Below are 24493 nucleotides of genomic sequence, written 5' to 3' on the forward strand. Positions count from 1 at the left end.
CCAGAACGATGAAGACTCCCTCGGGATCCGACACGGGGGGGCGGGCTCCAGAACGATGAAGACTCCCTCGGGATCCGACGGCAGGCAGGGGCGTAGGACACCAGGGTCTCACCTCGGGATCCGACAGGGTCTGGGATTACGTACTGTAGGACCACGTAACAACAGAACCAGCCCTCACACTCTCTCTCTCTCTCTCTCTCTCTCTCTCTCTCTCTCTCTCTCTCTCTCTCTCTCTCTCTCTCTCGCTCGCTCGCTCTCCCTCTCCCTTTACTGACCTAATTTGCATACGGTGTGTACATGGAGACCTTACGACATGCATCGACATATATATATATATATATATATATATATATATATATATATATATATATATATATATATATATATATATATATATATATATATATATATATATACTTTTTTTTTTTTTTTTTGGCTTTGTCGCTGTCTCCCGCGTTTGCGAGGTAGCGCAAGGAAACAGACGAAAGAAATGGCCCAACCCACCCCCCATACACATGCCTTGATTCAATCCACTGACAGCACGTCAACCCCGGTATACCACATCGCTCCAATTCACTCTATTCCTTGCCCTCCTTTCACCCTCCTGCATGTTCAGGCCCCGATCACACAAAATCTTTTTCACTCCATCTTTCCACCTCCAATATATATATATATATATATATATATATATATATATATATATATATATATATATATATATATATATATATACACACACACACCCCCCTCTCTCACTCACCCCCTCTCCCCCCCTCCTCCTCGACATACCGGGGGCGCTGAAGTGAATGCTATGATATCTCACAATGACTTCCTGTATAACACTGTGTATCTTAGAAGCAACTGTACAGCCATCTTGTATGGACTGACCCCACCACTCTATTACTGAATTGGCCTCGTGTCTTAAATGTCTAGTCTAATGTACTATGCCTCAGTGGTCACACATGGTTGCTATGCCTTCGACACACACACACACACACACACACACACACACACACACACACACACACACACACACAATGTGACTGCTGTGGTCAGCTGATCCAAGTGGGGAAGTCATTTTCCCCTCGACACAGCTCACGTTGGATACCAAACCCCTCGATCAACACTAGTTCCCTCCTTCCTCCTCCCCTCATCCCCACACTCGTTTCCCCACCCCTCACCCCCACGCTCGTTTCCCCTTCCTCCCCACCTTCCCCTCACCCCCGTGTTGTTTACATTCCCGCGACAGAATTGGGCGTACATTACCAGCGATGTGTGTGTGTGTGTGTGTGTGTGTGTGTGTGTGTGTGTGTGTGTGTGTGTGTGTGTGTGTGTGTGTGTGTGTGTATGTGTGTGTGTGTGTGTGTGTGTGTGTGTGTATGTGTGTGTGTGTGTGTGTGTGTGTGTGTGTGTGTGTGTGTGTGTGTGTGTGTGTGTGTGTATGTGTGTGTGTGTGTGTGTGTGTGTGTGTGTGTGTGTGTGTGTGTGTGTGTGTGTGTGTGTGTGTGTGTGTGTGTGTGTGTGTGTGTGTGTGTTTATCTTTCTTTTATACCGCGTCCCAAGACTTGCTTTCTGAGGGTAGGATGAGGCACAGGCCTCTATCGAGAGAGAGAGAGAGAGAGAGAGAGAGAGAGAGAGAGAGAGAGAGAGAGAGAGAGAGAGAGAGAGAGAGAGAGAGAGAGAGAGAAGAGAGAGAGAGAGAGAGCTAGGAGAGCGTGAAGAAGGGAGCTAGGAGAGCGTGAAGAAGGGAGCTAGGAGAGCGTGAAGAAGGGAGCTAGGAGAGCGTGAAGAAGAGAGCTAGGAGAGCGTGAAGAAGGGAGCTAGGAGAGCGTGAAGAAGAGAGCTAGGAGAGCGTGAAGAAGGGAGCTAGGAGAGCGTGAAGAAGGGAGCTAGGAGAGCGTGAAGAGGTAGCTAGGAGAGCGTGAAGAAGTGAGTTAGGAGAGCGTGAAGAAGGGAGCTAGGAGAGCATGAAGAAGGGAGCTAGGAGAGCGTAAAGAAGGGAGCTAGGAGAACGTGAAGAAGGGAGCTAGGAGAACGTGAAGAAGAGAGCTAGGAGAGCGTGAAGAAGGGAGCTAGGAGAGCGTGAAGAAGGGAGCTAGGAGAGCGTGAAGAGGATAGCTAGGAGAGCGTGAAGAAGTGAGCTAGGAGAGCGTGAAGAGGGGAGCTAGGAGAGCGTGAAGAAGGGAGCTAGGAGAGCGTGAAGAAGAGAGCTAGGAGAGCGTGAAGAAGGGAGCTAGGAGAGCGTGAAGAAGAGAGCTAGGAGAGCGTGAAGAGGGGAGCTAGGAGAGCGTGAAGAAGGGAGCTAGGAGAGCGTGAAGAGGATAGCTAGGAGAACGTGAAGAAGGGAGCTAGGAGAGCATGAAGAAGGGAGCTAGGAGAGCGTAAAGAAGGGAGCTAGGAGAACGTGAAGAAGGGAGCTAGGAGAGCGTGAAGAAGGGAGCTAGGAGAGCGTGAAGAAGGGAGCTAGGAGAGCGTGAAGAAGGGAGCTAGGAGAGCGTGAAGTAGAGTGCTAGGAGGGTAGTTAGGCTCGTCGCGTTGATCCCAGGCGAGAAACAGGAATATGTGCGGGTGCCAGAGTGGGCCAGTTCGTCATCCATCGAAGCGCCACCGAGGGAACGCGGGAACAGAACAGGGAAAGGGAATTAATACGGAAGTGGACAAGAGGGATGGAATGGAACGGTGCCAACCACGGGTGCCGTTTCATGTGTGGCGGGGGGTGGCGACGGAAATGGATGAAGGCAGTAAGTATGAGTGTGTACATATGTATATATGTATATGTCTGTAGATGTATATGTATGTACACGTTGAAATGTATAGGTATGCATATGTACGTGTGTGGACGTGTATGTATATACATGTGTATGTGAGTGGTTGGGCCATTCTTTCGTTTGTTTCCTTGCGCTACCTCGCTAACGCGGGAGACAGCGACTAAGTGTACTATACATGGACGGGAAATAAACACGTTTAGAAAGTAGGCGAAATTATGACATCAGGGAAGGAGGAAGTAAATAAAGAAACGGGAGAAAGATCCATCACTTACATATACATTTCCATCGAGATCCATCATCTCCATATACATCTACATTAATAGCCATTATCTACATACATATTCACACTGACAGCCATCATGTAAATATACATTTACACTAAAATCCATCACTTACATATACATTCTCACCGACAGCCATCATCTCCATATACATTTACATTAATAGCCATCATCTACATACATATTCACACTGACAGCCATCATCTACATATACATTTATATCAACAGCCATCATCTACATACATATTCACATTGGTAGCCACCATCTACATATACATTTACACTAAGAGCCATCATTTACATATACATTCTCACCGACAGCCATCATCTCCATATACATTTACATTAATAGCCATTATCTACATACATATTCACACTGACAGCCATCATCTCCATATACATTTACATTAATAGCCATTATCTACATACATATTCACACTGACAGCCATCATCTACATATACATTTATATTAACAGCCATCATCTACATACATATTCACATTGGTAGCCATCATCTACATATACATTTACACTGACAGCCACCATCTACACATACATTTACACTAAGATCCATCACTTACATATACATTCTCACCGACAGCCATCATCTCCATATACATTTACATTAATAGCCATTATCTACATACATATTCACACTGACAGCCATCATCTACATATACAGTTACACTAAAATCCATCACTTACATATACATTCTCATCGACAGCCATCATCTCCATATACATCTACATTAATAGCCATCATCTACATACATATTCACACTGACAGCCATCATCTACACATACATTTACACCAAGATCCATCACTTACATATACATTCTCATCGACAGCCATCATCTCCATATACATTTACATTAATAGCCATTATCTACATACATATTCACACTGACAGCCATCATCTCCATATACATTTACATTAATAGCCATTATCTACATACATATTCACACTGACAGCCATCATCTCCATATACATTTACATTAATAGCCATTATCTACATACATATTCACACTGACAGCCATCATGTAAATATACATTTACACTAAGAGCCATCATTTACATATACATTCCCACCGACAGCCATCATCTCCATATACATTTACATTAATAGCCATCATCTACATACATATTCACACTGACAGCCATCATCTACATATACAGTTACACTAAGAGCCATCATTTACATAGGCATTTACACCCGGGGTCATCCCCCGACATGCATATTTACACTGGGGCGACAATTGCAATGACGGAGACCCATCCACACACATGATTCAGAGGGGGGGTGAAGGGAAGGGGGGGACATCAATTAGCTCTGTCATCAATTGACAAGAGAGCATCAATTATTCCCCCGGTCTGACAATGGAGTGGCTTCCCAATTACCCAAATTAACGAACAAACACTCATTAAGAAAAAAATATATATTATGTATATACATATACATATACATTACTGAATAAACATTATTTGACATGTCAATCATTTAATTATGATAAGATTTTTTTCTTTTTTTCTGGGTGTGAGGGAGGGAGGGTGTGAGGGAGGGAGTGAGGGAGGGAGGTGTGGAGGGAGTGGAGTGGCAGGAGGGAGGATGGGTGTCTCCCTGGAGGGAGGGAAGGAGGGAGGGGAGGTGTTCAACTGGTCTTGGGGTGGTCTGGGGTGGTCTGGGGTGGTCTGAGGGGGGGCCCCGCATTCAGGCCATAATAAAAGCCTCTCTTTTAAAACGGGTCTGAGGTGTCATTCACACAGAGACCTTAAAAAAAAAGAGAAAAAAAAAGAAAAAAAAAGGGGGGTCACCTAAATCAATTAGCATTCGCCAAACAATCTGTTGACCAGTCCGTGCTAATTACCTACACCCTCCCCCCCCATCCCTCCCTCCCTCTTCCCTCACACAATACCATCCACCCCCCCCCTTTTTAACCAGACCCTCCCCTTACCGCCTCCCCTCATCCCCTTAAAAAAACACCCCTCCCTCTTTTCCCTCTCCCTCTAGAACCACTGGAGACACAAACACATAAGACCCACACAGCAGGTGTTTGTGTGTTTGATGTAAGGAAATGGGCCGGCAGGGGGGGGGGGGGGGTCTTGAGGCCAGAAGGCTTGGAGGAATGGAATGGGATGTGTTGTATGGCCGTGTGTTGCCCAGTGGTGTATTCTACTTCGTGTTCTATGCTTGTGTTGCTTGTGAGACGCAACACTGTGGGGGACCAAGTTACACACCGACTGTCATTGGGCAGAACGTCTCTGTGTTTCTGGTTCTGTATAGTTATGTGTGTTGCGTAGCCCAAGGGGCTGTTTTGTGTTGCACTTTGCGTAGCCCAGGGTTCAATAACTGTTTTGTGTTGCACTTTGCGTAGCCCAGGGTTCAATAACTGTTTTGTGTTGCACTTTGCTTAGCCCAGGGGGCTGTTTTGTGTTGCACTGTCTGGTTGGTCTGGGTGTTGTACGGCTGTGTTGGTCTTGTACGGCCTGTGTTGTGGTGTCTGGGCATACATAATGTGTTGATGGTCCTGTGTGGTGGTGTGGTGTGCTGCCTGGGGGGGTGTTGTGAGAGTGTGTGTGAGAGTGTTGCCCGGCGTCGGCTCTGTTGTTCGTACCGTCCACCTGTTTGTGTTGCCGATGGAAGGGGGGAGGGGGAGGGGGAGGGGGGAGGGGTGGTCTGTTGGCGGGCGGGGGGAGGGGTTTGTTGGCCGGGGGGGGGGGTTGGTTGGTCAGGCAGCTGGGAAAAGGTCAAAGTCAACACAGCCAGTGCTTGCTTAGCATTGTTGCCGTCGCCCTGTTTCACCAAGGGTTGGGCACACACACACACACACACAGGTGATGCACAGACCGCTGGATAATATACACTGTTCTCTCTCTCTCTCTCTCTCTCTCTCTCTCTCTCTCTGTAGCTTGTTTCACTCTTTCCCTACATAGACACAGACACAGACACACACACATACACGCACACACATACAGAAAGAGTGGACCGCTATCTGAATGTTTTGTGGACGAGGCAAAGGTTATGAAAGGGAGTGACAAGCGAAGGGGGATTGCATCAGGCTACAATGGGACCTCGACAAAGTCCAAAAGTGGAGACATGGTCGATGATGAAAATTCAACCCCCAGGAAATGTCAAGTCGTGAGGATGGGATACAACCTAAGAGGGTTTCGAGACGACTGTATCATCGGGAGAGAAATAAGCTGCAGAGGTCTGTCTGTGAGAGAGGCTCGGTAGACCCACCTCTGGAGAGGAGGAAAGGGAATAAGCTGTCCCGTTAGCAATATTCAGCGAGCTGTTCACATCTTACATTAGGCCAAAACCAGAATATGCTTCCCACGTTGGGCCATCGCATTCACAGAAGCACAAGAGAACCCACAGAGAAGGTCCAGAGGAGGACGACAAAGATGGTAGTTACAGGGAAGAGTCAGTGGCATTGAATTGGTCTATCATAAAGAAGGTAGAGTGAGGGGTGATCTAATCACAGCCTTTAAGCTTCTAAACCGCTTTCGGCGGTGTTGTAAGCGTCTAATGTCTTGTCCATAGCATAGTATCCTTGTTGATCTATATTCTCTTGTGTGAGGGCTGTGTTGTGCTTTTTGGTGACACGCAGTGTGCTGGATCCTTCTTCTAGGTGTAAGGTAAGTCGTCTGGGTAGTATACAGGTTGTGATCCCACAGTATAAAGGATGTGATCCCACGTAAGGAGCCCGCAATCCCAGTGTTGACATGTGGATTCAACGTAGGTTATGAATTCCCTCACGCACCCAAAGCATGTCTCCTCCGTCCTGGGGTTACCATGGGTGAGGAGCTGAGCTCGACTCGTTCATCCTGGGAGTACCACAGGAGAGGAGCCGAACCTCCGGTCTGACGTCACGAAGGAAAACAAAAACCAGCTGATTTCTTCATGACAAGTTTCCAAATGTCGTCGGATGGGAGGACCTCCTTTTCTTTTCACTTTGTGACCTAGTTTAGAAACATTAGAAATATACTTAGAAAGTATCTAAATCCGCGGTTTTGTAAGTGCGTAAAGTGCACTTTAGTTAGGTCATTTTCGGCGTTGCATAGCCTAATGGCAACACTGTCAACTCTTTCTTCTTGTTCCCTATAAAGGCCATAAAGTCTATAGAGACCAGTGTGTCCGTCCTCCTTACGTGCCAATGACAACACAACGCATAAGCACATTGTTGGCCCCAAACTCTAAAAACCTTTGAACAAGATTTTTAAAAAAAGGTTTTTCATTTTATCATTTCATGATCCCAAGGATTTTAATGACAAGGATGAAGGTTACTGAAGGTTAAATGGCTTCTCTCTCTCTTTCTGTCTATCTGTCTGTCTGTCTGTCTGTCTCTCTCTCTCTCTCTCTCTCTCTCTCTCTCTCCATCGTGGTTAAATGGCTTCTCTCTCTCCACGGTGGTTAAATGGCTTCTCTCTCTCCACGGTGGTTAAATGGCTTCTTTCTCTCCACAGTGGTTAAATGGCTTCTCTCTCTCTCTCTCCAGCGTGGTTAAATGGCTTCTCTCTCTCTCTCTCCAGCGTGGTTAAATGGCTTCTATCTCTCTCTCTCTCTCTCTCTCTCTCTCTCTCTCTCTCTCTCTCTCTCTCTCTCTCTCTCTCTCTCTCTCTCCAGCGTGGTTAAATGGCCTCTCTCTCCACCGTGGTTAAATGGCTTCTCTCTCTGTCCACGGTGATTAAATGGCTTCTCTCTCTCTCTCTCTCTCCAGCGTCAGTAGCTTATCCAGAGACCTGACGAGTAACGATCAGCGCGACGCTGACTCGTTGATCATCAATACTCATCGTGAGTGACAGGGCAACTCATCCATGAGTATCTGGGGCTGACTCAGGGCTGAGTGATGGGCCCCGTATGTCGCTGTGATGGTTAGAACGAATTCGTATCACATCATCTGACGTACGAGGCACATAGGGACATCAACGTATGATCAGGAACTACCCACAGGAGAATGAAAGCTTTCGAATACGTAAAACAAGTATGGGTTCGAATCCTAGGAACGGCAGTCGGTCCACAGCCAACCCAGATGTTCATCCACCTCTAGAGGTAGGGTCGATAAAATGCGTACTCTAATTCTGGCTAAGGTAGATGTGTGTGTGTGTATGTGTGTGTGTGTGTGTGTGTGTGTGTGTGTGTGTGTGTGTGTGTGTGTGTGTGAAACCTGGTAACCCTTACTCCCACGTATATGTAACTATGGCCAAACTTTGGCCAAGCGTCAGTATGTGTCCGCCAGGGCTTGGCCCAAGTGTCAACAACACGGTGAGCGTAGGAGGAGGAGGAGGAGGAGCTGCTAAAACCCCTCCGTTCCCTCCCTCCCGTCCAGATGACAACCCTAAGTTAACTCTCCTCAGGGTCACGTTATAGTACCGCCCGATCCTCCCTTATTCAATGAAAGGCATTTAAAAAAAACAATAACGCATGAAACAAAAAAAAAAAATGGTGATTTATCATCTGAATAAAAATGTCTAACGCTGTAAAATTACTTTTGATATTGGATTACATTGGTGGTCAAAGATACTCTTTTAATATTGGAAATATTGGATTACATTTGTGCTCAAAGATACTCTTTTAATATTGGAAATATTGGATTACATTGGTGGTCAAAGATACTCTTTTAATATTGGAAATATTGGATTACATTGGTGCTCAAAGATACTCTTTTAATATTCCGTTACACTGGTGTTGAGTGGAAATAAGTGATTCGTTTTTGTTTTTTGTCGGATTTGTAATTCTGAAACATTAGTCGTTGTGGAAGTCGACCGTTCATTATCTATCGTCAATTCCATTCATTCCACAGTCTGATGCCCTGGTGGGGTTTGGACACCGAAGGGCTCCCTCCTCCTGACGGTGCTAAGGACGAAGAGGCTCATGCCTCTGGTGTTTAGTTAGCTTAGGTTCTCGTGCCTGCTGCCCTCGCTCGCTGTGTGTGTGAACGAATGTGGCCCTTTTTTGTCTTTTTCTACCGCTAACTCTCCGGGTGGAATGCTATTTCATGTATGATGGGGTGGCGACGGGAATGGATGAAGGCAGCAAGTATGAATATGTACATGTGTATATATGTATATGTCTGTGTATGTATATGCATGTATACGTTGAAATGTATAGGTTTGTATATGTGCGTGTGTGGACGTGTATGTATATACATGTGTATGTGGGTGGGTTGGGCCATTCTTTCGTCTGTTTCCTTGCGCTACCTCGCTAACGCGGGAGACATTACCAGACTCACTCTCTCTCTCTCTCTCTCTCTCTCTCTCTCTCTCTCTCTCTCTCTCTCTCTCTCTCTCTCTCTCTCTCTTAACTCTGGCGTGTAAGTTCATCTGCTGGACCTTAAAGTAATACTGATCGCAGCTGTAGTAAGAGAGAGAGAGAGAGAGAGAGAGAGAGAGAGAGAGAGAGAGAGAGAGAGAGAGAGAGAGAGAGAGAGAGAGAGAGAGAGAGAGAGAGAGACCCAGGTGGTCAGGTAACCAGAATTCCATGAGAGTTGAAGAGGTGGAAAAAGTGTCCCCTTTCTTCTCGTGTCAATCGTCTTTGGGTACAGATGGTAATCTCTTATATCGTGTGTTTGGGCTAAGCAGTTGCCGGCGAAGTGACGGGAGAACAGAATAAAGGAGGTGGCTTCCAGTCTCTCCCCGGGTTACGATTTGATGCACATGAAGAAAAAAGAAATGTAAGAAACTTTTTTTTTTCTTTTCATATTCGGTGAGGCGGCTCGGGCAAGTGAATGCTTGCCTCATCAAAGCCAAGTGAGGATATTTCCTCTAAGGCTCAGTCCTCCGTTCTTAACGCTACCTCGCTAACGCAAGAAATGGCGAATATATATATATATATATATATATATATATATATATATATATATATATATATATATATATATATATATATATATATATATATATATATATCCTAGCTTAAGCCAGGTACCATATTCATCGACCATTCCCAAGGGGTGGATGAACAGCTGGCTGAACTGTGGACCGACTGTCCTGACCAGAATTCGAACCTATGCGGACTCAACCCCCAGGAGTGTCCCTGTTTGGAAAGACTAATGGCTCCGCTTTAGCGAGAGGATAGCCGGAAGAATTTACCTCAGTTTCCTGTTACATTGCCATCCGCATCAACAGGCTCTTCGCGGTCTCTGAGACACGTGATTGCGGTGAGGAAGTGGTCAGCTGGGGCCAGGGACGTGAACGTCCGGCTTAGGAGGAGGAGGAGGAGGGGACACACACACACACACACACACACACACACACACACACACACACACACACACTCACTCAACTAAGCCATAGGTTGTGAGGGGTGGGTCAGGCTGAGCTGGTGGGCACGAGCCTCTTCAACACGATCCCTTCTAAACCCGCGGCCAAGGAACCCCTAGGTGACATACAGAGAACCTTCTGTCTGGATCATCCCTCACCTCCCCAGACAGACAGACAGACGTATAGACAGACGTATAGACAGACGTAAAGACAGACGGATACACACACACTGAGGCTGAGGAAGGAGACCTTCCCACTGTCATGGATCAGGTTAAGTTACTCCTTACATTAGCGTCGCGAGGCGGAGTAAGTGACCCCCTTCCAGCCTTCGGGCATATTACCCGTCCTTTATATACCTCACGAGGAAGTAGGATCCAGAGCGTTGACACAGGTGATAGTCGGGAAGGTTTGATCTTTAAGGGAAAACATCAAAAGATGAAGCAAATGTATCCTCCCTCTGCCTCCTCTGCCTCTCCTCCCAGGGCGAGCACCGTAGTACCTCACCAAACATTCGTCCTTACATTCTCTATTGACGTCGGGCGTCAGATGGCGGGGCGTCTTCAAAGCTCCGTCGGCCTCCAGGAATGAGGTGGGCCAACCATTCCGTCGCCTCACTGAACTGTGGGATAAGTGTACACCCGACCTCCCTCCTCTCAGCGGACAGGATTCCACTCCACACAGGTACGGTGAGGTAAAAAAAAGGCTTTGTCTACAAGCCAGGATCGCTACCCAGGCACCCAGTTCTTGTATGTGGACGGTGTGACGGGCGAAACATGAGACATCAAGGCTCTGCTCCAGTGAACTCCACTCCCAGCGTGCGAGGACCGAGGGACAAATCAAAGACGCTGACCATTATGACGAGTTCTAGCCACCAATGCTCAAGCGATTCAGGTACACTAGAGGTCTATGATTTGGTACCATGACAATGTTGCCCCCACCCTAGACGCTGGCTTCCCCAGCAGATAGGTTACGTGGGGCCAGGGAAATACCCGAGGCATCACACATACTACTCCTATCATCCCTAGTCTAACCATTAGTGAGAATTATCACGACACATAACCTCATTATGGACTATTAGGTCCCCTTCCTGCCATATACCCATCCCTGTGTCCCATCAGCTACCACAATGGTCCTAGCTAGTGGTCCGATGTAAGCCAACGAGTTTCTATCATGACTTCGTCGATCTCTGCAGCAGACAGTTCCTCCGCTGGCGACACAGGTTGGTAGGCTTGAGACAGATTTATATGCTTGAAGTTGAACAGTTGCTGGATACATACGCGCGCACACACACACACACACACACACACACATATATATATATATATATATATATATATATATATATATCCTGATGCCTCTAGCATCTTCTGAAAACTTAAGGGTCAATCTAAGAGGGACATATCCCCCAAAGGCTAACAAAGCACACGCTTGTCATGGGCATATCTGGAGAGCAATATAAACACTAACTGTAGTCCCACCAGAGCGGCCCGCTGCATCACTCTCCCAGTGACCATGTAGCTGATCTGCTCCACCACTGGGCATCCCAGACTCATCCCTGAAACACGGTCGAGTGGGATCCGATCTTATCTGAAAATTACTCGCGTGGGGAGACAATACAACGATGGACTAGTAAGTACCATGAGAGACGATGACAAGGGATCGAATCCCTCTTGTCTCTATGGATCTACACAAATGTCCTCACTATGGGCTCAGCAGCACCAGGGGAGGGACGTGTGCCACACTCACTCCTCCCACTACCTCACCAAGTCCCTTAACGTTAACTCCGCTCATAGAACTAAGCGACATGAGTGTTGAAGGCGAGGGGGCACAGGGCCAACAGCCTGGGTGGGGGGGAGAGAGAGAGAGAGAGAGAGAGAGAGAGAGAGAGAGAGAGAGAGAGAGAGAGAGAGAGAGAGAGAGAGAGAGAGAGAGAGAGAGCTACCTACACACCATTCCCAGCTCCTGAACCCAACTCAGATAAGTTCAGACCACTCTCTCTCTCTCTCTCTCTCTCTCTCTCTCTCTCTCTCTCTCTCTCTCTGCCGAGTACTCTATACACACTGTCGCAGCCCATCCCCCTCCCTTGCACCCGTCTTCATCAGACTTGAAGGCACCGTCTGATGCTGCTCAGCCAAGATAATCATAACTGGCACACCTACAGATTTCCCTTGGTGTTAGAGGGAGGGAGACGTCCCCTATTAACTGGATATGGGATTACCCTTTCAACATTCAGATGTTCGGTCGACATGAACCAAATCCTTTTGAGTTTAGTACCCCACAGGGTGCAGGTACCTAACTAGTCCTGCTGCCTTCGAAGTAATCATGCAAAGACACAAACAAGACTCAAGCATAGAGAGAGGAGGAAGAAGGTGAAAGAAGAAGAAAGCACCTGGAATGTACGCGATACATTGCAGACAACAACTGGAGGCAATGGTAAACAAAAAGGGACAGGAGCTCCTCACTCTGTTTGCTGAGTCTTCATCCCGTCATCACACTTGGTAATGTTGAGGTGATGTTGTCTCTCTCTCTCTCTCTCTCTCTCCCCAATACCGAAGCTATGAATACTCCGGTGTAAAGTTACACACTGTTCCAACAGCCAACTGTGTGTGTGTGTGTGTGTGTGTGTGTGTGTGTGTGTGTGTGTGTAGTCAATCTGAAGGTTCACCTCCTCCTTAAGAGGTATCTGAAATCTCTTTAAAAGTCCTTGTAAAAAAAAAAAAAGGACTGAAGTTGACGGGAAAATAGTTATATCAAATCTTCCTTGATCTGTACCTCACACCTGCTATCGACTACCACATGCCTTACCTCCATCTAGCCATTAATAATTACAAAGAGAAGCATGAACTCATTTGAAAATGAGGCCGTGAGGCTCAGGCAAGGTTGTGCCATGAATACTACAGCTGTAAGAGAACGGAACTCCCATTCGCCACCCACCATCACCCCTGACCGACACCCCCGACACCGCTGACCCAATTAACAAGAGCCGAGTTCCCTTTAAACGTCCCTCCTCTACCTCCTTACGCCTCACCGCACGACCCAGCAACAGCCCCTCCTCCTCACTGCTCCTCCTCCTCCTCCTCACCCGTTGGAGATAGAGGGAGGGAGTTCAGGACCTCAGAAGCAATAAACACAAACATTACCCAACCTGGCTTCACGTTAAGGACCTGAACCTTTAAAGGGGATTATCAACTCTCCTATAACAGCGGATCCTCCTATTCAAACAAACTCAATCCCCCTAGAGGATCAATGATACAAACGTGATCCCCCCACCAACAAAGAAAAAAAATTAAGGCGTCTATAGAATATCAATTCAATTCTACAACAGCCCACGAGCGTGGGATCTGAAACCATTGGGATCGGGGGTTGGGTACCATGTAAACTGGCATTCTGATGCTGGCTCATTATAGAGAATCGAAGTGTTTAGGATTTGCACAATAGACGAGATGGATTGGAATTGCAGCAACCCATGCCATCAGCTTACGTCTAGACATCTGGGTGAATGAGGACTCACAAGGGACTGGAGTCCCGTACCAAACATCTCACAACAGGATTCCTCCGTAGGTCTCGTCTCCCTGAACCAGTGAAGTGTGTGGTGTGTGCTACTGTCGACCGCCATACATAGGCATCCATAGCGCCACCCGAGATGCAGGGTTTAATACATTGAAGTTCCTTATAGGATTCTCCCAGTCTCACACATCCCAGGGTCTGATCATAAGAGCTGTGGTAAGAGGCCAGCGGACCTGTCCTCACCCAGACCGAACACAACGTGTACTATGTAATGCTACTTCAAGTCCGTACTGTAATGAGGGGTCGACTTCTCATTCGTGATGGCTTCTCATTCGTGATGACTCCTCATTCGTGATGACTTCTCATTCGTGAGGGCTTCTCATTCGTGATGACGTCTCATTCGTGATGTTTTATAATTCGTGATGACTTCTAACTCGTGATGTCTTCTCATTCGTGAGGGCTTCTCATTCGTGATGACTTCTCATTCGTGATGACTTCTAATTCGTGATGTCTTCTCATTCGTGATGTCTTCTCATTCGTGATGACTTCTAACTCGTGATGTCTTCTCATTCGTGATGTCTTCTCATTCGTGATGGCTTCTCATTCGTGATCGACTTCTCATTCGTGATCGACTTCTCATTCGTGTGAAACCCTCGCTAATGTAATTAACAGTACTCATAATGCTATTGACTTGCTCGAGGTAGTTCACACTATATATATATGCTTACATGTATACATGTATACATGAACGTGTGTACCCGACGTGTGTGGGTGTGTGGGTGTGTGTGTGTGTGTGTGTGTGTGTTTTGGATATACGGGGTCCCATGTGACCTGTCCTACAGTCACCTACAACTGAGACGACGTTGGTCGAGCGCCCTGGATGTCGCTGAGGGGTAAAACTGACCAGTGAGGTAACTTTACACTGGTGTTTCTATAGCGTCTATGCTTTTTCTCGTCATGGGTACATAGCTATACAGTTGACTGTGGCGTCGCAACGCACTCCATCACACACACCGACTGACGCACTCCATCATGGGTATATTGTAAGGGGTCGCAACGCACTCCATCACACACCGACACACTCCATCCTGGGTATATTGTAAGGGGTCGTAACGCACTCCATCACACACCGACCGACGCACTCCATCATGGGTTTATTGTAAGGGGTCGCAACGCACTCCATCACACACCGACACACTCCATCATGGGTTTATTTCAAGGGGTCGTAACGCACTCCATCACACACCGACACACTCCATCATGGGTTTATTGTAAGGGGTCGTAACGCACTCCACCACACACCGACCGACGCACTCCATCATGGGTTTATTGTATGAGGTCGTAACGCACTCCATCACACACCGACGCACTCCATCATGGGTATATTGTATGAGGTCGTAACGCACTCCACCACACACCGACCGACGCACTCCATCATGGGTATATTGTAAGGGGTCGCAACGCACTCCATCACACACCGACACACTCCATCATGGGTATATAGTAAGGGATCGCAACGCACTCCACCACACACCGACCGACGCACTCCATCATGGGTATATTGTAAGGGGTCGCAACGCACTCCATCACACACCGACACACTCCATCATGGGTATATAGCAAGGGATCGTAACGCACTCCACCACACACAGACACACTCCATCGTGGTCTCTGAGAGGACGATGATACAAGGAAACTGAAATGTCCCGAAAGTTTTAGTTTCAGCCATATTGCCTTTTAAAGTCTAGGAAAGAAAATAGGAAACTAGAAAAAGGGAAGCACTCTAGAAAATGGGAAACACTCTATAGAAAATGGGGGAAACACTCTGGCGGACAAGGTGGCATCAAGCCAGACTTGTTGGATCTTGTCTTTATGATTCCAAAAAAAAAAAAGAAAAATTTAAAAAATCGTGTGTGTGTGTGTGTGTGTGGGTGGGTGGGGGGGGGGGAACGACAGGTCTTGTGTTGGTCTTCGTTATCACAATTATCGTGCGATCTTCCATCCGTCATTAAGAGGGGTCGTTAACTACGCTAATTATGTCATTATCCTCTCCTCCCCCTCCACACTCTATTGCCCTCAACCACCCCTCAGTGTGTGTGTGTGTGTGTGTGTGTGTGTGTGTCATTTACCGGACCTCCGGCAATGGTTCCTGTAAGCCAGAGGTTTTTTTTCTTTTTTTCTTATCTAGAACAGCTGAGCTGTGGACAAGACCATAGCCAAGTGGGCGACGACCAAATTACAGGAATGGCGTGATAGGTTCACTCAGCACCCTCCCTCAACCTCGCTGTGTGGGTGTGGACCGCTGGTCCTTCCTGGCTCTCTACCTCCTCACCTGCTCGAAGGCCCGACGCCCACAAGAGCCACTAACAGATCGCTCGGAGAAGCAGCGCCCCGCTCGCGATGTTCCCCCTTCGGTTGATGGTCGTGATCTGTGTATGGGGGTCGGGTCACAGTGGCCAGGTCCCTCTAGGTAGGTAGGTAGGACGGATGGACGCTGGCCACAATATACGCTGGTGAAATCAAGCGGCCGACGACACAACAATGGACCACAACACAGTGTCACGATCTCCAGGCCACAGTAACCCTACTGTGTCCCGTCGTCCCTTTCTGTAGGAGGTGGAGACTACGAGTGGCAGCAAGAGTAGGAGGAGGAAGAGGAGAAGGAGGAGGAGGAGGAAGAAGAAGAGAGTGAAGCGCTAACTCACGAACGTTCATTTTCAATATACAAAAAATAATGAAGCGACTAAAATGAACCTATTTTCATGTTTGATTTAAGTCATCTGAATTACCCTATTGTAACTGGGTTAACTGATTAGCCCATTATGTACATGTATAGTGGCTATGGAAAGTCTTGGTTTGAGTCACATGAATTACTCCTTTGTAAATGGGATAACTGATTACATAGACCACCATGTTTTCTTACATTTGCATATTCATTTATACATTATGCTTAATCGCCGTTTCCCGCGTCAGCGAGGTAGCACAAGGAAACAGACGAGGAATGGCCCAACCTACTTACATACACATGTACATTCATAAACGACCATACATGCATATATACATACATGTACATTTCAACGTATATACACATATACATATACAGACACATACCTCCTCGCATATCAGTGAAAATGCTTGTGTGTGTGTGTGTGTGTGTGTGTGTGTGTGTGTGTGTGTGTGTGTGTGTGTGTGTTTTGTACATACAGACTTAAACATATGAGTCAACGATTGACGTCATACTTTACATTCACGCTCTCTTCTTCCTTATAACAATCACTACCTTCCCAGTCTACAGGAAATCATTAACTGTACACAAAGGTATAAGCGTCAGGTATCTGACCCCAGCACAGTATAGTAGGGGAGCTGTACTTACCTCCCCACCTGAGCCCAGTATGATACAGTAGGGGAGCTGTACTTACCTCCCCACCTGAGCCCAGTATGATACAGTAGGGGAGCTGTACTTACCTCCCCACCTGAGCCCAGTATAATACAGTAGGGGAGCCGTACTTACCTTCCCACCTGAGCCCAGCATAATACAGTAGGGGAGCTGTACTTACCTTCCCACCTGAGCCCAGTATAATACAGTAAGGGAGCCGTACTTACCTCCCCACCTGAGCCCAGTATAATACAGTAGGGGAGCCGTACTTACCTCCCCACCTGAGCCCAGTATAATACAGTAAGGGAGCCGTACTCACCTCTCCACCTGAGCCCAGTATAATGCAGTAGGAGAACCCGTACTCACCTCCCCACCTGAGCCCAGTATAATACAGTAGGGGAACCCGTACTTACCTCCCCACCTGAGCCCAGTATAATACAGTAGGGGAACCCGTACTTACCTCCCCACCTGAGCCCAGTATAATACAGTAGGGGAACCCGTACTTACCTCCCCACCTGAGCCCAGTATAATACAGTAAAGGGAGCCGTACTTACCTCCCCACCTGAGCCCAGTATGATACAGTAGGGGAGCTGTACTTACCTCCCCACCTGAGCCCAGTATAATACAGTAAAGGGAGCCGTACTTACCTCCCCGCCTGAGCCCAGTATAATACAGTAGGGGAGCCGTACTTACCTCCCCACCTGAGCCCAGTATAATACAGTAGGGGAGCCGTACTTACCTCCCCGCCTGAGCCCAGTATAATACAGTAGGGGGAACCGTACTCACCTCCCGCCTGAGCCCAGTATAATACAGTAGGGGGAGCCGTACTCACCTCCCCACCTGAGCCCAGTATGATACAGTAGGGGAGCTGTACTTACCTCCCCGCCTGAGCCGAGTATAATACAGTAGGGGGAGCCGTACTCACCTCCCGCCTGAGCCGAGTGACCTGCAGCTGCCGGGGTTTGATTGTGGACTCTGTCGCAGCGGCCGCCATGGTCCCACAAGCACCAACCCAGAGACCTGCCGGAGGACGAGGGAGAATGGCCATTATACACGCAGGGAGAGAGAGAGAGAGAGAGAGAGAGAGAGAGAGAGAGAGAGAGAGAGAGAGAGAGAGAGAGAGAGAGAGAGAGAGAGAGAGAGAGAGAGAGAGAGAGATAACAAAAGACTGGCTGTGGTGCAAAACTTTGATTAATGACGTCCCGGCACAATACATACACATCAAAATAGTTCATTATCCACTCGCAGTAGTTCACCTCCACGTATACGTGCAGTGTGGGTGCCCCTTGTGGAGAGACCTGAGCTAAATGCAAGCGGCTGGGTCTATGTGGAGGAGGTCAGAGGCCGAGAGCTTGATGCAGAGAACAACATACACAGACTCGGATCCTCATACTCTCGTCTGTCTTTGGAGAAAGTCAGAGATTTGGAAATATCTTCTTTGTTCTTCTTCTTCCTCTTCTTCTTCTTCTGCTTTCTCTTCTTCTTTTTCTTTCTTTTTTCCTTCTTCTTCTTCTTCTTCTTCTTCTTCTTCTTCTTCTTCTTCTTCTTCTTCTTCTTCTTTCTCTTCTTCTTTCTCTTCTTCTTCTTCCTCTTCTTCTTTCTCTTCTTCTTCTTCCTCTTCTTCTTTCTCTTCTTCTTCTTCTTCTTCTTCTTCTTCTTCTTCTTCTTCTTCTTCTTCTTCTTCTTCTTCCTCTTCTTCCTCTTATTCTTCTTCTTCTTCCATCCCAGCCACCTGCACCCCACACCTCACTAAGTGCCCTTCGCTAACACACCCTTACGACTGGAACGTATCTTCACATCACAAAATCGTCCATACTTAGGTCTTAAGCCAGTTACCAGGTTATCTGAACTTGCAGTCTACGTCTAAGACTCTATCTGGCCAGATGAACTTTACTCCCAGCCAATCTATCATTAAATGGAAAAGGAAAAGAAAAAAAAAAAGACTTTCTAAGTAGAATATTAAATTCAGAACTGAAATACATTTCAGTTCTTTCGATGCATCACTCCAAAGTCTTCCACTCGACTCACAGGTTCCTTACACCTTGAAGCTTGGAAAAACTGTCTCTACCCCCCTCATGTCTTTCCTAAGTTCTACTCTCTACCCCCCTCATGTCTTTCCTAAGTTCTACTCTCTACCCGCTCATGTCTCTCCTAAGTTCTACTCTCTACCCCCCTCATGTCTCTCCTAAGTTCTACTCTCTACCCCCCTCATGTCTTTCTAAGTTCTACTCTACTCCCTCATGTCTCTCCTAAGTTCTATAACTTGGCCCCCCATTCTAAAAAGGCAGGTTTTATCCATTTCCCCTTGAAATTCTCACAAATATTTCTCCTCTTTTCTTATATCTTCTCATTAAAGCTTTTAACACTACAGTTATGGTCTGGACACACCTCGATCTGGACGCTCGTCTGAGACTGGCGGAGTCACTCGACCACACAGACATACACACTGTATATATGTACAGATAACCTGACATTATCATCAGTGGGAGGAACTGAGCCTTCCTCACCCCATCAGTGGGAGGAACATAGCCTTCCTCACCCCATCAGTGGGAGGAACATAGCCTTCCTCACCCCATCAGTGGTAGAACCATAGCCTTCCTCACCCCATCAGTGGGAGGACCATAGCCTTCCTCACCCCATCAGTGGGAGGAACCATAGCATTCCTCACCCCATCAGGGTCCCGGGGCTTACATCGAAGACACCACCGCAACCAGACGCCCTCAGCCTGTAACTGCAATGCGGGCGTCTCTCCCTCCTGGGTGGCTACCCCCTTAATCTACATCGAGTCAGTCAGGCGTCCGTCATGTCTGACAGATGGCCCAGCCAATAACGTCCAGCTACTGAGGGTGAGGCTGTGCTCCCTCCTCCGCCTCCTTCACCTCCTCCTCCTCCTCCTTCTTCACCTCCTTCACCTCCTCCTCCTTCACCTCCTCCTTCTTCACCTCCTCCTCCTTCACCTCCTTCACCTTCACCTCCTCCTCCGCCTCCTCATTCACCTCCTCCTCCTCCGCCTGCGCGAGCGGGCGTCGTCACATGAACACTATGAAACGTCTTTAGCCCAACTCATTCATCCGTGGCGTGTTGCTGCTCAACATAGACGACGTATGATAAATAAATCCAACGATAAATGTTGAAATATATATCCATAAGAGGTGAAAAGAAAATAATGCAGAGGGTAAAGGGCTAATTATGCATCGAAGTCATTCCATCAGTGTGGGGTTGCGACGAAGGAGCATCTGGGGACACCAACTCTTGGAGTGTTTAGGGATATAATCTTGATGTATCAGAGGGGAGTGTCCCCTTGTATCAGAGGGGAGTGTCCCCTTGTATCAGAGGGGAGTGTCCCCTTGTATCAGAGGGGAATGTCCCACTGTATCAGAGGGGAATGTCCCCCTGTATCAGAGGAGAATATCCCCCTGTATCAGAGGAGAATGTCAGAGGGGAATGTCCCACTGTATCAGAGGGAATGTCTCACTGTATCAGAGGGGAGTGTCCCACTGTATCAGAGGGGAGTGTCCCACTGTATCAGAGGGGAGTGTCCCACTGTATCAGGGGTGAATTTCTCACTGTATCAGAGGAGAATGTCCCACTGTATCAGTAGGGGAGGGAGTGTTTTACCTTTTATCAAAGGGGACTTTTACCCCCATCTCCCCCCCGTATCAAGGGAGGGGGGGCTCTCGGTCCCCCCCACCATGTGGGGACGGGGAGGGGAGTGGGGAACTACCATCTCCACCGTCTCTTTCCCATCCCCCTTCCTTCTCCTCCCTTCCTCTCCCCCCTCACCCAACGCCCCTTAGGGTTTACGTCAATCCCTCTGCTGTGCCATTCCCTCCACCATGATGCAGATGATCAACAACCACCAACACACACACACACACACACACACACACACACACGGCTCCTCATTAAGCGTATCTGGGGACGATGAACTGAACCACCCAATTAAACGCTGGTTCGCAGTCTGACGGCCAATTAAAAGAGGGGGGGGGGAAAGGGAAACGGTGGGGGTTAGGTAAGTGGGGTGAGGGGGGGGTGTGAGTTAAAAAACCCCATATCCATAAAAGGGGGGGGGGAGAAAGGGGGGTTGGGTGGGTCTGTCTCTCTCTCTCCCTAACCTAACCTAACCTAACCCGAGAGAGAGAGAGAGAGAGAGAGAGAGAGAGAGAGAGAGAGAGAGAGAGAGAGAGAGAGAGAGAGAGAGAGAGAGAGAGAGAGAGAGAGAGAGAGAGAGAGAGAGAGTCTCCAAAGTCGCCACTAAATAAAACTGATCAGGAGATCAATCTATGAATACATAAACCATAAGTAAATAAATACATAAATTCTAAACAAAATTCATTCGTGTGAATCCTAAATATTCGTCGCAAGAAATGAATAAACAGAATAAATAAAACGAACAAATAAATGAATACATGAATAAATAAACGGATAACTAAATCAATATATCAACAAACGAACAAGTCAATAAATATATCAATAAACGGATAACTAAATAAATATATCAATAAACGGATAACTAAATAAATATACCAATAAACGGATAACTAAATAAATATACCAATAAAATGGATAACTAAATAAATATACCACTAAACGGGTAACTAAATAAATATACCAATAAAGGGATAACTAGATAAATATACCCATAAACGGATATCTAAAGAAATATACCAATAAAGGGATAACTAGATAAATATACCAATAACCGGATAACTAAATAAACATACCAATAAAACGGATAACTAATATACCAATAAACGCATAACTAAATAAATATACCACTAAACGGATAACTAAATAAATATACCAATAAGCAAGTGTCAATCAATATATACCTAACATATAAAAACACTTGTGTGGGCCAATCTGTTCGTGGCCACGAAGTCGGTCCGTTCGTGTCCACGACAGCAATTCCCTTCGTGGCGGCTTGGCTGGTCGTCGCCCCGCTCGTACGGGAGTCTTGCATTAAATAAGTAAATTGGCCTTTGGGTAATTAAGTCGCCCTCCTGTGATTTTGCCCAGGAGCGGCAAACGACTGTACCAGCTAATGACCATGACCCCCGACCCCCTATCCCCTATCCCCCTGGGCATTTGACTAATTGGGAAGGATAGGTCATTTTTCTCTCTCCCCCCCTTCATCCACCCCTTCCACCACAGCACGAAGGGGTGCGTGTGTGTCGACCAGGAGGAAGTGTCTGTGTGTGTGTGTGCGTGTGTGTATGTATCGACCAGTGGGGAGCGTCTGTGTGTCCTTGTGTCTCTCGACCAGGATGGACGGTCCGTCTGTACGCGTGTGTCGACCAGGAGGGAGCGTCTGTGCGTCCGTGTGTGTCGACCAGGAGGGGGTCTCTGTACGTCTGTGTGTGTCGACCAGGAGGGAGTGTCCGTCCGTCCGTGTATGTCGATCAGGAGGGAGCGTCCGTCCGTCCGTGTGTGTATGTCGACCAGGAGGGAGCGTCCGTCCGTCCGTGTGTGTATGTCGACCAGGAGGGAGCGTCCGTCCGTCCGTGTATGTCGACCAGGAGGGAGCGTACGTGCGTCCTTTTATATCCGATGTTCCGGTGAACGTACGCACATGTTCTTTACCCCCGTCCGTACCTGTCGTCCGTACCTGGACTGTACCGTCCGTACCTGTCGTACCTGGACTGTACCGTCCGTACCTGTCGCACCTGGACAGTACCGTCCGTACCTGCCGAGCGTAACTGGACTGTACCGGCCAGGGTACCACGCACCACAGCTCCGGTAGCCACCACACATTACGGATAATTTGTAAGTCATTATCTAAAGTAATTTGGAAGTAATTATAAAGTAATCTGTGTGTACTTCATAAGTGATGAAGAGGGAGGAGGGCTGGCTAGGGGGTAAGTGGGCACTCACGTTCTACGGAGGGGATATGAAAATTGACCTGCTTCACCAAGTTTAATTTCCTTTTTCTCTTCTGCTTCTTCCTCCTCCACCTCCTCTTCCTCTCCAACCTCATCCTCCTCGTCCATCTCCTACTCCTCTTCCTCCTCCTCCTACTTCGTCTTCTTCGTTTTCTCCCTGGTCTTCTTCTTCTTCTTCTTCTTCTTCTTCCTCCTCCTCTTCTTCTTCTTCTTCTTCCTCCTCCTCTTCTTCTTCTTCTTCTTTGTCTTCTTCCTCCTCCTCCTCCTCTTCTTCTTCTTCTTCTTCTTCTTCTTCTTCTTCTTCTTCTTCTTCTTCTTCTTCTTCTCCTCTTCTTCTTCTTCTTCTTCCTTCTCCTCCTCCTGCTCCTTCTCCTCCTCCTCTTCTCCTCCTCCTCTCCACCCTCACGATGATGATGACTGCCAGCAGCCAGTCCACCTCGTCCCCCTGGTCATCATGAAGTGCATGTCCCACCACCACCACACTGGCTCTACCACTGTATATAAACACCACTGTCAAAAGTGTGTTGCCTACATGTTATCATTTTGATCCTGACTGTATATACGTGTAAAGGTAATTTTGACCCTGACTGTACGTACGTGTAAAGGTAATTTTGACCCCTGACTGTACGTACGTGTAAAGGTAATTTTGACCCTGACTGTACGTACGTGTAAAGGTAATTTTGACCCTGACTGTATATACGTGTAAAGGTAATTTTGACCCTGACTGTATATACATGTAAAGGTAATTTTGACCCTGACTGTACGTACGTGTAAAGGTATTCTAATCCTGACTGTACATACGTGTAAAGGTAATTCTAACACTGTACGTACGTGTAAAGGTAATTTTGACCCTGACTGTACGTACGTGTAATGGGAAGCCTTTTTGACTGTGTCCATACGTGTCATACTCGCATCTTCATGGTAACTACGCTCCTTTAATCCCCCCAAATGTAACCTCTCTGTTTTTTTTCTTTTTTCTTCTTAACTTTCTTTTTTTTAACAACACCATTTCTAAAACGTGTCTAGCGTTGTTCCTATGCCATGGCGCCTGGGTGCTCTGTCCTTGGGCAGCCACAGAAGAAGCGATCACAGAAGACGGATCCGAATCCGATTCTCATGTCTACCTGTGTGCACGTACGTGTGTGTGTGTGTGTGTGTGTGTGTGTGTGTGTGTTACCTCACTCCGGTGCATCTGAACAAGGGTTTCCCATTCAGATAAACATATCCGGAAATAGATACATCAAACCAGACACCCACCCACAACAACAATAAAAAAACAATAACAAGCATACCATCTCGGTACATATGTACGCTAAAGCTAAAAAAAAATTGAAAAAAAAATCCGAATCCGGATTCCTGTTATATAAACGCCATAATACTGCATGATAAGACATCAAAATTATGTTTCTATTTTGCTA

The 24493-nt window shown here is 47.1% G+C and overlaps 1 protein-coding gene across 3 annotated transcripts in view; it reads right to left on the minus strand.

Moving 5' to 3' along the window:
* Positions 1 to 24493, minus strand: part of LOC139747220 (uncharacterized) — a 191463-nt gene that overhangs the window by 19881 nt on the left and 147089 nt on the right. For all 3 annotated transcript variants that reach the window (XR_011712352.1, XM_071659256.1, XM_071659257.1), the window contains exon 3: positions 18119 to 18213. Coding sequence is in view for 2 of the 3 variants with exons in the window: in XM_071659256.1 (XP_071515357.1) it covers positions 18119 to 18187 (69 nt within the window). In the remaining variant the exon portion in view is untranslated. The remainder of the gene's footprint in view (positions 1 to 18118; positions 18214 to 24493) is intronic.

This window comes from Panulirus ornatus, chromosome 67 (assembly GCF_036320965.1).
Source record: "Panulirus ornatus isolate Po-2019 chromosome 67, ASM3632096v1, whole genome shotgun sequence".
In the NCBI taxonomy this organism is placed as follows: Eukaryota; Metazoa; Arthropoda; class Malacostraca; order Decapoda; family Palinuridae; genus Panulirus; species Panulirus ornatus.